Raw genomic sequence first — 16,340 nt, forward strand, 5'->3', positions numbered from 1 at the left:
ATTATTTTTCTCCTGACCAGCACCTCTGACTGACATTTTATATAACTTCATTTATTTTGCTTATGGGCTATCTCAGAAATTCCAATAGAACGTAAACTCTGGAAAGGCAGAAACGTTTGCCTACTTTTATATTTTTTCCATAGGATCCGAATAGTGCCTGGCCAGAAATGGTGCCAAATAAATATTGGTTGAATAAATAATTAGTTTATCAGAGCAAATGGTATATTTGAAATAAGATCTCTGCCCAAGTCTTAGGAGAGAAAACTACTAGTTCTAGGAGCCAATGACTTTTACTTTTTCTGCTTACCAGTGTATGTTTAACATCTTGCACAGTGACTGACATTGAGTAGATGCTTAATAAATATTTTATGAATGCCTGATTCACAGATAAATCCATATTAGATGACTCTTTATTAAGGAATAACACTTAAGACTTAAGATCTTATTTCAATTTTGTTTTTCTTAGTGTGACTAGAAGCTAATTAATAAGAAATATCAGTTACAATTGTTCCAATGAAATGCATATTTCTTATTATCTTTTAGCAAGGATAGACTAGAGAACATACCAAAAAAATGTTTAGTAGCATTTGGACATTGACACAGTAATTTGAGTGGATGATATATGGAAATGACAAAGAGCTGGAAGATACTGCCCAGTCATACCTCACATTCCAAGCCTGTAGTTGGTGTTAGCATATCAAACACAGTGATTTCTGATGGAGTAGTCATTTCCATAACTGTCAGAAATGAAAAGGTAATCCTCATTAGTGGAATGTATTTATCTTGTATGGAATTGATATGTGACAGAAACTGTACTAAGAAATTTTATATAGATTATTTCACGTATTCCTTCCTAGAATCCTGTGGTGTTGGTAATAATAGTATCGACATTTTACAGATGAACAAACTAAGCTGTAGAGAAGTAAGGCTGTTAAGTGGTAGAGACAGAATTTGAACTTGGAAATGAAATCTGATTTCAGAAATTTGGCTTTTAATCACCATTCTATAAACCCCTTGACTTTCTTTCTTTTTTTTTTTTTTTTTGAGACAGAGTTTCGCTCTGTCGCCCAGGCTGGAGTGCAGTGGCGAGATCTCAGCTCACTGCAAGCTCTGCCTCCTGGGTTCATGCCATTCTCCTACCTCAGTCTCCCAAGTAGCTGGGACTACAGGTGCCTGCCACCACGCCTGGCTAATTTTTTGTATTTTTAGTAGAGACGAGGTTTCCCCGTGTTAGCCAGGATGGCCTCCTCTCAATCTCCTGACCTCGTGATCCGCCTGCCTGGGCCTCCCAAAGTGCTAGGATTACAGGCGTGAGCCACCGCACCCGGCCTACCTTCACTTTCTTAACGGTGTCAACACAATTGTGTGAATGGGTAAAAAAAATATTATCACTAACCATTCCTCAGGAGTTGAAAATTTTGTTACATTTTGAAAATAAGTAATGAGGCTGACCCCTTGATTTTGGTGAACCTTGAGAATGTGTTCCTTGCAAGCAGAATAAATGCTGATGTGGACCATGCGGAGACCCTAGTTGGTGGGTGTGGTTTAAGGGTGACCCATGAAAATGGGAGATGTGATTGGTAAACACATCTGTGAGGCGCCTTCTAAAGGCGCCAATATCAGAGTTATCTCGAAAATATTCCGTCCGAAAGATTACAGAAGAGCCACAACGAATGGCTGAAACTATTCTCGGCCATAATTGCAGTGCCCAGAGTTGATAGTGTTTAAAAATAACCTCATTAGTTTCCTATTGCTGCTGTAATAAATTACCACAAATTTAGTGGCTTAAAACACCACCAGTGTATTAGCCGTTTTGGAGCTCAATGCAGCCATTTCACAATGCACACATATTTCAAAACAACATGTACACAATAAATATATACAATTTTTCTTTGTCAATTTTTAAAATTAATTAATTAATTTTTAAACAAAATAAGTCCTAAAATCAAGCTATCAGTAGGACTGCATTCCTTCTGGAGGCTCTAAGGGAGACTCTGTTTCCTGGTCTCTTCCAGCTTCTATGAACTACCTGGACTTGGCTCATGGTCCCTTCCTTTAACTTCAAAACGACAGCACAAAATCTTCAAATCAATCTCTCTCTCTCTCTTCCCCTTCTTCCTTCCCTTCCTTTCACTTTATTTCCTCTGATTCTGTTGTCACATCACCTTCCCTGACTCCAACTCTCTTGCCTCTCTCTTATAAGGACATTTGTGATTACATTGGCACCTCATGAATATTCCGGGATAATTTCCCCATCTCATGATCCAGGCATAAGCCAGTCAGCACCTTAATTTAGTCACATGTATGGCCATATAAGGTCATATATTCAAAAATTCCGGGGACTAATAGAGTGACATCTTTGGAGGGCCATTATTCAGCATACCATAATGACATTTTTAAAACTTTTAATATTTCTGACCAGGCGCGGTGGGTCTCGCCTGTAATCCCAGAGCTTTGGGAGGCCAAGGTGAGCAGATCATTTGAGGCCAGGAGTTCAAGGCCAGCCTGGCCAATATGGCGAAACCCTGTCTCTGTTAAAAATACAAAACTTAGCCGGGCATGGTGGTGCATGCCTGTAGTTCCAGCTACTTGGGAGGATGAGGCAGGAAAATCACTTGAACTTGGGAGGTGGAGGTTGTAGTGAGCCCAGATCATGCCACTACACCCCAGCCTGAGTGACAGAGCAAGACTCCATCTCAAAAAATAAATAAATAAATAAATTATAATGACTGGGAAGTTCAGTGGTCCTAACAGTGAAGGAGTTCACTGTTATCTAAAATCATCAAAGGCTTACAAACATTATCTGGGTATGGATTTACAATAGCCAAGCTCTCTTGATAACTATAGCTTTGTGGTATGTCTTGAAACTGGAAGTATGAGTCCTCCAAATTAGTTGTTTTTCAAGACTATTTTGGCTTTTCTAAGTTCCTTACACTTCCATATGAATTTAGGGTTAACTTACCAATTTCTGCAAAGAAGTAGCTGGGATTTTGATAGGGATTGTATTGTGTCTATAAATACAATTTGGGAGTATTGCTATCTTAACAACTCTACCAATCCATGAATATGGAATTTCTTCAGCTTCTTAATTCTATCAACGTTTTATAGCTTTTATTATACAAGTTTACACATTTTTTGCTACATACATTCTAAACATTTTATTATTTTTTGATACTACTATAAATAAAATTGTTTTCTTGATTTCATTTCAGATTGTGCATGGCTAGTATATAGAAATACAATTGATTTTTGTGTATTGCTCTTGTATTCTGCAACCTTGCTGAACTCATACGATATTGCTAATAGGTTTGAGTAGATCCCTTAGAATAACCTAAGAGCGTGACATCTGCAAATAGACGTAGAAATAGCTTTATTTTTCTTATCTTTGAGGGTAATGAAATATAGTTTGTATTCTCTGCATATAGATTGTGGTGGTTTAAATCATTTTACACATTTGAGATCCATGTCGAATATTAATTTGGGGGATATAAGAGAGTCCAAAGTAAAGAGCAATACTTAGAATAATTAACAGCCTATGCCCCAGATATTAAAACATGCAATCTTATTTCATAGACTTATTCCCCTTATAAACTGAATGATTTGGGTGAAGTACCTCCACCTTCTCCCACAGCATGCTCTAAATTATACTAAATTCACTGATGCCTAAAATTTCACAAGAGTATAGTAATTCCTCATCTCTACAAGGGTAACACCTCTCTCATAGGGCTCTTTTCAAGATTAAATGTATGCCAAATGCTTAATCCAATACCTGGCATATAATTACTACTCAAATGTTAGCTAACCAGAGAAGCAGTGGTACTAGTGATGGTTACAGTGAGGCTATTAATATGTTTTTAAAAATCCCGTTTCTTATCATGAGTCCTTTGTGACCTGCCCCCGATAATCTCTTCCACTCTATCTTTCAACACAATTCCCTTCAAACTGCACATTCAAGATACACTGGACCTGCTTAAGATTCCTTCATGTGACATATTCTCTCTCGCTTCCAGACTTTGCACATGCCGTCCTTCTAATAGGAACATATGTCTCCCTTCTCTTAGCCTACCCAATTCCTATCTTCAGTTAACCTCTGACACCACACCTCCAAAATAAATATGATGGCCCCCCTGTGGGCTGCTTGTATTTACCCCTCTTATAAGATTGCAATAGCCTCTGGTCTACCAGCAGTTTTAGGGTAGGAGCTGTGACTTGTTTATCATACCTCCTCACTGAGGGCCAGGACAGTGCCAGGTAGAATTGGTGTCCAATTAAAGCTTGTCAAATAAATTGAAAGAATAAATATCTGAACTTGACCTACATTATAATACCTTGAGGAATAATGCCTTACGTTTGTCGAGCCTCGCTGTGAGTGGATTTATTAAATCCTTCCCTGAGGCAAGTTTCACAGTGTGGGAGGAAAGCAAGGTTACGAACCCAGAATGCCTCCTCCAGAGTCTGAGACAGAACGCAAACATGGAAATGGATGCAGTAAAGAAAACCCTGATTTGTGTCTATGTTTCTTTAGAGCCAATTTAATCACTGTGAAAATCTAGGTGGGATTTAATAAAACCTAAGAGTAGAATTTAGGTTTTTAGATATGAGGGAAGTCCAAGGAATCTACACAAACTGAAAAAAATGAGGTGGACCAAATGCAGAAACCATTCAGAAAATGAGGCATGCAGCCCAATGTGGTGTGACTCATTCCTGTAATCCCAGCACTTGGGGGGCTCAGGCAGAAGAATCCTTTGAGGCCAGAAGTTCTAGAAAACATGGCTTGCTAAGCCAATGGATAAGCTTAATGAAGCAAAAGTGACTGCTGGGTTTCCTAGCCCATAGAATAGTATTAACAATAGCAGCTGTGATAAGTGTGCCAACACTTAAATTACATAGTGCTACTTTTGTTGTCTAAAATTGTAACAATACCTGTAAACATGGGCACAGTTGGCTTAGCTGGTGGCATTAATGTTGGTTCTGTGGGAATCACAGGTATACCTACAAAGAAACAAAGATGCTCTTTTTAAAACTGTATTTGCTTAAAATGAGACCCACATATTTCATACAGTGCTCTTTAGCATCAAGGAAAATGTTTTGGAAAAGAGAAAGCAGGAGAGATGTTAGTGAAAGATCTACATGATTTAAAAAGTAATTAGAAAAAAAGCTATGTAAGAGACATTGAAGAATTATCTTATGAGAGTTGTCTGTCTAAAACTTGTTTACAACCACTTGCCTCAGAGAAAAACTATGCAAGCGTATCATTTTTCAGAGTAAATTAAGCAAGGTTCACACTTACAGTCTCCTGGATAAACACACTTGAGGGTGACCTCATCAAGGATCATATTTTTAGGGCAGTAGGGCAAGCATCCTTCAACCCTTTACATGGAAAAAGAGTAAATCAAAGTGAAAAAAAGTTTGAAATACCAAAACCAAAAAAAAGGACTATATTTAACATATGTAACTAAGATGTATTCTTCCTAAAATGCTTCTATATACCCTTGTCAAGCACTAAGAACTGCTCCATCTGCTACCAACCCATTATATTTCATTTTATAAAATCACAAGCTAGAGGATGATAAGAGAATAGCATTAAGATTAAGGCAGAACTTGAACACAGAATATTAGAACCATACACTTATGTCTGGGGCACACTAAGGCCATGTTCCATGAGTCAGTGGAAATGTGGAAGAATAATTTATTAAGGTGTTATTGTTGTTGTTGTTGCTGTTTGTGACAGGGTCTCACTCTGTCACCCAGGCTGCAGTTAGTGACGTGACCTTGGTTCACTGCAGCCTCATCCTCCTGGGCCCAGGTGATCTTCCCACCTCAGCCTCCTGAGTGGCTGGGACTACAGGCATGTGTCACCATGCCTGGCTAATTTTTTCTATTTTTTTGTAGAGATGTGGTTTCGTCATGTTGCCCAGGCTGATCGTGAATTCCCGGGCTCAAGCAATGAGCCTGCCTCAGCCTCCCAAAGTGCTGGGATTACAGGCATAAACCCTGGCACCTTGCCAATTTATTGAGATTTCAACCTGTATTGATTGCACTGTTGCTTTCCACTCTTATATTCCCCTCACGTCCAAGCAGATTGGCATGTTCTTTGACACTATCCTTGCCTTGACGGTGTTTGTAGAACAAATACAGCATCTTCAGTGGTCTCCCTCCCTGTTATTAATCCTAAACTCACTGAAAAGATATTAGTGATCTCTAGGTGGAAGGGATGAACATGGTTGTAGTTCTTTTGAGAACAGGGAGAGGAAGGAGCAGAAGTTATAGTTTTCAAGAATATTAGGACCTGTGCCCAAATCTGGGGCAGTGCTCTGGAAGGACATGGTTGTATAAGAGCCTGAAGAGATTTTATTTCAAGCCCTATGATATCTGGCCTTGGTAAGAATCCCCAGTCCTTGTTTGGAGCACAGAAGCCAAGGAAGAGTCTCAAATTTCAAAAGGCCATGTTGTGGGCCAAAGACAGGAAGGAACATGAGAATGCTTTTCTGCTAAAGGAATGAGACAAAATAATGACTGAGAGGGCATTTTCCTGTGTCCAATTAAGGCTCAGAGTTCAATTTATTCTAAATCAAAGGAAAAAATATAATCCTTCAGGTGCAACCAACTCTAATTATTATATTAATACATACTACAGAGAATTCATGCAGATATTGCTATAAAAAGGCTTGCTCATCTGCCTCTAGAATATACTAGCAGTTTTAACTAATATATTTAAATGTTTTAAAAACATTTCCATTGCCTCGTCTGTAAATAATTTGAACTAAAGTATTGAAGGCCTCGTTTCATTCCAGATGGAAACAAACTAATTTGACACTAAAGGTAAATGCTGCTCAGAAGACCCTTGTTCTTGGAGGCAAATCCAGGCAACGCTTTTTAAAGACAAGAAAAGTTAACTTCTGTCTTAATGAGGTTTAATGAAACACATTTAGCCATCTCCTGGATACCTCCTTCACAATTGATTTTTTTAAAACATAAACAGCTTAGCTTATATAACTGTTTATTTCATAAAATGAAGTTGAGTAATAAAACTTTTAACTAGCATATGATATTCTTAGTCTTCTCTAAACTTTGTGACGTGGAAGAAAAAAAAAAAGAAAGTTACTGAATCACTGAAAGACAAAATCTAGTTAGTTATTGTTTATTTGAGTCAAAATCAATTTTTACGCAACTCAATTTTTTTTGATGCAAGTCAAAACCACAGCCATCCTTGTACAATACTTTTCAAAAATCCATTAACAGCCGTGTCTTCTACCTTACAGTAAAAGGCAAAGTCCTTACAACAGGTACAAAGCCTTATATGATTTGCCCACTACTATTATCATCTGGTCTCATCTCCCACTTCCCTCCATTTTGCTCACTTTGTTCTAACCTCCTTGCTGATCCTCAAACACACCAAACCTCCTTGCTGTTCTAACCTCCTTGCTGATCCTCAAACACACCAAACACATTCCCACTACAAGACCTTTGCACTGTTCTCAAATTAAAGACTCTTCCGCAAATATCCACCTGGCCAGCCCCTTCACTACATTTAGATCTCTGACCAGATGTCACCTTGTCAGGGTGCTCTTCCCTGACCACCAATATTAATTAGCAAACACACACACACACACACACAAGCCTTATGCTGTCTCCCTCATCTTCCTTTATTTTTCTCTGTAACACATATCCACCATAACAATATGTTGCATTATATATTTACATTTTTGTTTGGTTATTTTCTGCTCAATCCAACAATATGTAAGCTTCATGAGGGCAAACACTTGTCTATTTTGTTCAGTATTGTCCCCCCAGCAGCAAGAAGATTGCCTACCACACAGCAGACGTTCAATAACTACTTCTTGATTTAAGTGAAATTAATAGCATATACAACTTCAGAATGGCTGTTTTTAAATCTTGAAAAAATTAACTGAAAACAGAATTTGCTAAGGCTGGACTTTGATCACTTATTGATAAACATTACTTACGGTGGAAGAAATTTGCATGCTACTGCTTCAGGGTCACTACAGGTTTTAAAACAGGGTGTAGCACAAGGTTCGTATCTCCATTCACACATCCTCCTGTAAGGTACTGCTGTCTGGATTTCTGGGAAAAAATAAAGTTTAGATTGTGTGCATATTTAATACATAGCTTGAAAACTAACAATTCCTTTTCTTTTTCTTTTTTTTTTTTTTTTTTTTTGAGACAGAGTCTTGCTCTGTCATCCAGGCCTGAGTGCAGTGGCACTATCTCGGCTCCCCACAACCTCTGCCTCCTGGGTTCAAGTGATTCTCGTACCTCAGCCTCCCTAGTAGCTGGGACTACAGGCACACGCCACCATTCCCAGTTAATTTTTATATTTTTAATAGAATGGGGTTTCACCATATTGACCAGGCTGGTCTCGAATTCCTGACCTCAGGTGATCCACCTGCCTTGGCCTCCCAAAATGCTGGGATTACAGGTGTGAACCACTGTGCCTGGCCAAAAACTAACAATTTCTTATGTGAACCCTCCTAGGGTTTGACCCTTCTTTGACCACAATGCTACTTAAGGAAAGACAGAACTGAAGAAAAAAACACTGTAATTTCTTGGTGATCAAAGCATTACATGCTCAGATTAAATATCTAGATGTACACCTATCTTCCAAAGATTTAAAAAAGCAAGGGGTTGGAGGAGGCTGAGGAAAATTCAAAGCATTCTTTTTCTATATATATATGTAGTGGGTTTTCATCTGTCTTCACATCATAACAATACCAAACACTTCTTTAGAATTTTACTTTTTGCAAAGTAATTGTCCGTGCATTATTCTATTTTATCCTGCAAAAATCCTATTAAGTAGATATTATTTCTAGTTTATAAATGAGGAAATTGAGTCTCACAGCAGCCAAGAAACTTGGCAAGTTCAAACAATTAGAAAAATGACAAGACCAAACACATTTCATGAACTCAAATCTAGGAAGAATATTCTGTTGTTTTTCTCACAAAACTTAGCACATTGCCTTGTACCAGATAAGTATTTTTTGAATGCAAAATACATGGGCGGATTTGAAAAATACATGCATACAGTTCTAAAACCTCCCTTGCTTAAAGTTTTTCTCCTGCAAGGTCTGCTAATACTCACCCCTTCCCACAGCATAGAGAAGTCCTTTTGTAGCAGTTCAAAGGTATCTCTGAACAAGAGAACCTCTTAAGAAAGAAAATTCAGGAGGCAGGTATGTTTCTTGGACTCTGGGTACAGAATTCAATTCCAAATTACAGCAAGGAAAATAAGTCTTTTTGGAAAGCATCTATGCATCTACAGATTTAAGTAATTGCGGAACTTGAGTTACTGGTCCCATGCTTCCTGAAAGAGGACTGGTTCCAAGACTACAATAGGCTCCTGGAGTTTCCTAGGTTTCAGAAGCCCACAAAGATCAACTTCTGATATTCTGATGATGCCATGTGCCACAGTTCTCTAAGCCTCAAATAGGACTACTAGGTCTGGTTCTAAGAGCACAGATTTCTAGAGCAGAGGGGAAATAGAGGCCTGGAAAGGTCAAAGGTATGTAAATTGAAGTAAGCAAATCACATCCACTCTATGGAATGCTATATAGATGTGTCAGTGGGTCCTTTTCTCAAGAGCACAGTGCAGAAGGACAGCTCTCCCCTTGGTTCTCCTTGCTTTCTCTCTCCCACTTGCAGTTCTCAAAACAACTGCAAAATATTCTGAGAGTTATCCTGAGGTAAGGAGGAATCTTCTGAAACAATCCAGGATCTGTTGCCATTCCCAACAGGCAGTCCTGCAAAGTGTGTGCTCAGCGATTCCAGTTGCACCTGAAGTATCAAATCCAGAGCAGAGTGCTTTCAGGGTCCCTCAACTGCAGTGCAACATGGAGCATGTGCAGACAAGATTCAGTTCACCCTGGGCTTTTCTGAGCCTAGAGGGCTGGCTCACCATGAATCCTAGGCTTCTGTTGATTCTTGCCGCCTATCTGTAAGTAGTAAAATTCCTTTGCCTGACTTGTTTTCTGAGTATGTCACCACACTAAAGAAGGTATGGCACCACACCTAATAATGCAAATGGTAGAGATATTAGAACTTCTTTTGCTTTGTTCTGAGCTGGTTGCCAGGGTAAGAACCCTTGCAGAATTCTGGAATCTGGGTTTGCACAAAACCTCCTGCCAGACTTAGGAACCTTTGCATACAGGAACCGTATTCGATAGGTAAAATTTTGAAGCTCAATTTGTACTTTTTAAAATCCATTATTAGAAGGGTTTGCAGAAATATACCCTCAACAGAAAAGGCAAATTAACTGCTCTCTTGAACTTCTTTAGGAAGGCTCACAAGGATGAAACAATTTCTTGGGGAGACTCAAGATAGACATCAACCTCCTGGATTTTGAAAATAAAGCATGACTTTTAAGATTGCATAAAGAAGTGAAGCTCGCTTCAGAAAATTCAATAGCTATAGACCTCAAAGGCTCTCTAGAAGTAAGATTAGGCTTCTGCTGAACTAGATAAATCTTCTAGAGGTCAATGGAAACAGATACCCTGTATCCAACTGACAGAGATAAACATATTGTCGTTATCACTAAGAATCAGATCAATAAGAATCTGCCTTCTAGGAAAGAAAAAGTAGATACAAACATTAGACAACTATGCCACATGAGTGGGCCCTGATTCCAATGTCCAGACAGCACTCGTAGTAATAATTGGGGTAATAATAATAAATCAGGTTATTTAGGATTGTTCTAAGTGATGTACATCAACTTATTCAATACTCGCAATAACCCTATAAAGTGGGTATTATTATTTCTCCAATTTTACAGTTGAGTAAACTAGGGGGTATAGAGGTTCAGAAACTTACTTAAGGTCATAAAACTATCTGCTTATATACAGTAAGAATGGTTTTTAAATTAAAGACATAAATATTCTGTTTAACATAAATTACCTATTTGTTCTCTTTTTGGAGATCTCAGGAAACATACCTTCTATGCTGAAGCTACTTGAATGTTTAAATTCTTCAGAATCATCATATTTTGATGCTTTGACACTAGCACCTGTGAATATGATGAAAAAGCCTTTCTTGCTGTATAATTCAAATGCACTGTAACCAGGAATCCAGAGGCCCTGATGGTGGAAAAATGTTGCTCTCCGATGAAAGGCTGAATTTGCCTCCCACAGCTCCAAGCTAAGAGTATCACTGTCATGGACATAGAGAAAGTAGTTTGGCCTTTCAGCAGATTCCAAGGAAACAAGTGCCAATGCTGTAAAACATAGAGCAGTGTAGATTCTCAGAAGAAGGAAGATCATCAACATTGGTATCACAAAATGTACTTATAAAGTAAACAAAATACTACTGCACAATTGCCAAACATAGTGCCGATCACTAAGATTTCAGAATAAATTAGGAGATGCCTGAAAGAAGAAAAAATGTAGTACTTTAAATTCAGTGAATAATAGTGATATCACTAAAAAGAAAAAAAAATCAGTCTTTGGTAACTTCTATCTTTTAAATAATTTGTCCTTGGGGGAAAAAATAAATGTCAATGAGGACTCCAGACTGTACAATTTTATAAAAGAAATTGAATGATTAATTGGACATACATTTGTGTTTGCAAGCTTTAACATTTACAAATGTACAAAATCCACAAACGGCTAAATTGGATGATAGAAAAGAGAATAGAGAAATAGATCAATTTAGGGATGTAACTGCATTTCAGTATCACTGGGCTCTTTTAATGAGCAAATGTTCTTGAAAGAGATTTTACTGCACCAAAAAGGGACTATTTATCCAACATTATTGTCAATTTCCCAAAAGATGATCAAATGGCTAATGGGCAATTGGGCTTTACAAAGCATTGAAGAATTATCACCTTTTTTTAGCTAGAGCTTTGAACATTTACCTTATATTTGTAAAACTCATGAAATAAAAGTTTTTAAATTGAGATGATTTTAGGTTGATTTTCTTAAATAAACATCATTTGGATTTTTTCTAGTAAAACCACTAGTTATTACAAATCGTAAAATGAAGAGTTCTCTCAAATTCAATATGGTTTCAAAGGCATTTATCATGTTGTAAAATTTAAGTTCTGCTGAGCACCAAAAGATGCCAAGGATAATAAAATACATTTTTATATGAGAAAAAAATGTAACGAACATAATTTAGAACTTGATGGTGATAGGTGTTTTCAGAACTAAAAGAGTTCTTTTTACAGGAAAGAAATAATTTATTCTAACTGAAGAATTGTGAGCATTCTCAGAATAAGTGAAAGTAAAGTCTGATGATTCATCCAACAAATAAATTCCTAAGCTGATACAACATGTCATGCATGGTTCCAAGTAGACTGAACATCACTGGATCAGAAGGGAAACTACCACCAATCAGAACAGGTGCCAGGTGGATACAATCAGTAAAGACCTGCAGGTGCAAACCAGTAAAAGTAGGACTAGGTTCAGGGCACTGAGGACATGTCCAGGAACCAGAACAGACAAGGCAGTTAAGGATAATAGAATAACAGACTGTTACAATAACTGTCTACACTCTGATTTATGCTCTTCATATAGAACTTCTTTGGTATCAATTCACAATTTACTTTTACTTTTGGGGGCATTAAAACCTTTCAAATGTTAAGAATCAGTGGATGGTTTTTCAAAAACATCAAACTAAATTCTGTGACTAATACTAAGAAAATTTTAGCTATATTTTATTTAACACCAAAAACTCAAATAATTGTCATTCTAACATATATATGCCAATAAATAAACAAAGAAATGATTTTGTATACAAAAGAGAAAGCTGGCTCTTGTGCCAATGTTATATTTTATTTCATATCCCTTAGAGCACTTTTTAAAAATGCCATAAACATATTAGATTCTCAATTAATATTTACTGAGTGGCTAAATTTTAAAATGTAAATGCAAAGCTAAACTCTTATTTTCAATTATACTTACATGATACCTTCTCTTTGAAAAGGCCTGGAGTGATCATAAAATAAAAAAATAAATTGGTATGAACACTGCTTCTTGGCAAAGAGAAAATGCTTCTGCTGGTCATATTGACCCCCAGAACAAGGCCACTCTGCCCATAGCTTGCCAGCATATATGGTCCTTCTCCAAGTCCTAGTTAAGTATAAATATGAGAATTATAAATTGGCACAGATTTTTAAAATTTCAATCTGTCATTTCAAAGAAATGTTTTAATAACAAAATACTTAAAAATATTGAGCAATTAGAAATTTATCACTAATAAAATAACTAAACTCTTCAAAAATAATGATTTATATACATAATGATGTATATGTATATGTTTGTGTTGTGGGTTATGTAAAATGTTGATATACACGTGATCGGTTGTTTCATAAAAGTTTAACCTTATTGCTCTCGGTGTATTTTACGTTCCCTCTTCTCTCATTTTTATCTCAAAGCCAATTTACCTCAGCGCATGCTGAAGAAGGAGAAAAAAGATTCAAAGAATGTAAAGGCAAGACTTTCTTTCCCTTAAGGACTTAAGAGCAGACCTAAATAAAGGGGAAAGGATAATTGCATTGGAGGGATGAGAAGTCTTCCAATTAGGAAAGGGGAAGGAGAATCAAAATTTCCACCATAAGGACTGGGAGAAGAACAAAAAGACTGAGAGGATACACTATTTTCAAGTGTACTCTCCTCACTGACCCATCATCTGGGACACATTGAGCAGCTGGGGACCCTTCTAAACGATGAGGAAAAGAGCTTCACTAGGGACTTTGGCACCCTGTATAGAGATAGAAACGTGAAACAGCTTTGCCCCCACATCAAGGTGGAGCTGAGCAGAAACAGTGGACAATTTTTCTTAACCTGGCTGCAGGAGACTCACCACCACAGTTACAAATGTTACAAATGCAGTGTTTCTCCATGAGCCAAAATACATGAGGACCAAAGAAAATTACAGCAATAGTCTCTACCTGGTAATGGCTAACTTTCTAGCATAGACAAGAGGAAAGTGACACAAACCTCCAAGATGCAAATATACTTCAAAGTATAAATATGTAGATTTATACAAATATGTGAATAATATACAAATAATAAGATAAGTGAATTATAATGAGATACAATTCAAAATGGAGAAGATGTGTATACAATTACAACTTAAGGACTTGAAGCACCCTTATGAATATTCAACATAAGAATGAGAAAGGAGAAGGAGAGCAAAACAAAATCTCTCCCCTGCTGCACATGCCCCTTAATACAGCAACCTGAAGAGACAATTGCCATCTGAGAAATCTGTTTGTATAAAAACCCAAAGCTTTTGAATTGACTCTTAGTTAATTGGTAGCTTGATTCTGAACTATTTTCGCCAGCAACTGGGAGACAAAAGTCATTGATCTTATCATTAATTTTCGGCAGGGAGAAGTACAATTCCACCATCTACTGAAAGCAATCATTTCCTGCAGTGATTCTTTAAAAACAGAAATAAGCATATCCTATCTAATAAAATTACTCTGAACTTAAAAATCATATAACAATTTTTAGTAGGAAATTGAAGTTCTCCCTCACCTACAGAAATAGCATTTCAAATGCAAGCTTTACATTTTTAGTAAAAATCGTTTAAATGAACACAAAGATATTATATAGAATCATTGTGCTAAGAATTATTGAAATAATCTCAGCAATAACCTTTGAATTCTTCTGCTACTTTTTAGAATTCTTCCTACAGAATCACAATTATTTATTTATGTATGTGCTTTAAATACTATAAGTATCTTAATAACATAGTGTCTGGGATGTAACAAATAAAGAAAGGGAGAAATATGCCAGCTATAAATGCCCAAAAAGGACTAGATAAATTTACAAGGGCTGTGAAATTCATTTGGGATGAAACAAATTAAGGATAACCATTTAAAATCATTTTCTATTTATTATCACCTTCCACAATCATCACAATTTTATATTCCCCTTCAACCTCTATCACTGTTGCATTGCTTTTACAAATTCTAACTCCCCTTGGCACACTGATACCTTTCCCTATTACTTTGATCATAGGAAATTTATTCGCCTGCCACTTCACTGAGTCAATCAGTGTCTCATGAAGGCCAAATGCCCCATGTTCATGCTCTGATATTATCAATACAGTATTACAAACGAAACTAGAAGAACAGGTTTGAAGGATTCTGTAACACATTAGAAGAATGAATCATCACTAGAGGTACTGCAGACTTGTTAACAGAGAGCAAAATGTAGCAAGTAGCAAGAGGTAAAGAGATGCAATATGCATGGAAAATCCTGCTTCTGGGACCACAAGTCTGCAGAAGAAATGCCAGAAAATACAAAGGCACAGATGGAGACTGTCATAACAGAACTGGGTGAGACAGGAATCTTTGAGTGAGGAAGTTATTGGAGCATTTTCTCAGAGTGTTGTCTGTGTACATTATGTAGAACCTGTGATGACAATGTGCGGTGATCATCCCTACACTAGGATGTATTAACCATACAGTAGGCCATATAGCATGGAGGTCATGCTCACTGCCCCTGAAGCAAATTGTTTACAAATCCCAGTTTGCCACATTTTGGCTAAGTGAATTTGGCAAAGCTATTTAATCTCTCTCTGCTTCAATTTCCTCTGAAAGTGTTGATAATAGCAAAATGCTGATAATAAAATAAAATAATAACATTTTGAAGTTTAAATTATATGATCTAGAGAAAGCAGTTAACACAACAAAAGCTTCTGTTATTGATAATAGGCAATAAATCACATTTTAATTATGGAATCCAAAGATTGATGTGGAGTGTTTGTGTGTGTGTATGTGTGTGTGTGTGTGCATGCACATGTATGGCAGTCTCTTCACAATCTTGAACAGGACATATTTTTAGTTAGATTTTCTTTAACTACCACAGATATTTTTTAATGTTGAATTTGCCTCCTCTATCAAACTTCTATAAATGCAACAAATACAACTAAAATCAAAAATGCCAATTTTCTTTTTAATTCATTATCTCTATTTCTCTAAAATTATCTAGCTGACAAATTTCTCCAATAAGCCACCTGAAGTGCCTCAGATTGGTTGCTTGGCCCAGATATCCTGTAACTACTATTCTAACTGAAACATCCATCATGGATCCAGAGTTTGCCCAGTTACTGACAAAAATGGATACTTCCCTAGATCACTTTACTTGTCTGAATTAGGTTTTGAGGCCTGTGCCTTCCTCATTAAATAGTTTTGCAAAAAGACTCCAATTCTGCCATCTTCAAGTATTTTCACTAAAAACACAATTCTCTGTCTCTTCTTACATTTATACCTTAGTTTTAGACAGCAGCACCTCTCGGATTTCTTATTGCAAATCTGGATGTTTTCTGAGACCAAGAGATTTTCATTATTATTGTATCAATAAGTTCTCATTCTGGTA

General features: G+C 36.9%; 1 protein-coding gene across 2 annotated transcripts in view; it reads right to left on the reverse strand.

Annotated features, from left to right (window-relative positions):
- Positions 1-16,340, reverse strand: part of OTOGL (otogelin like) — a 171,469-nt gene that overhangs the window by 46,724 nt on the left and 108,405 nt on the right. For both annotated transcript variants that reach the window (XM_033221163.1, XM_033221162.1), the window contains 6 exons: positions 12,912-13,079; positions 10,946-11,224; positions 7,968-8,085; positions 5,291-5,370; positions 4,924-4,992; positions 664-737 (listed from right to left, as the gene is read on the reverse strand). In XM_033221163.1, coding sequence (XP_033077054.1) covers positions 664-737; positions 4,924-4,992; positions 5,291-5,370; positions 7,968-8,085; positions 10,946-11,224; positions 12,912-13,079 — 788 coding nt within the window. The remainder of the gene's footprint in view (positions 1-663; positions 738-4,923; positions 4,993-5,290; positions 5,371-7,967; positions 8,086-10,945; positions 11,225-12,911; positions 13,080-16,340) is intronic.

The sequence above is a fragment of the Trachypithecus francoisi genome, unplaced genomic scaffold, assembly GCF_009764315.1.
Source record: "Trachypithecus francoisi isolate TF-2019V2 unplaced genomic scaffold, Tfra_2.0 Lachesis_group11, whole genome shotgun sequence".
Taxonomy (NCBI): Eukaryota; Metazoa; Chordata; class Mammalia; order Primates; family Cercopithecidae; genus Trachypithecus; species Trachypithecus francoisi.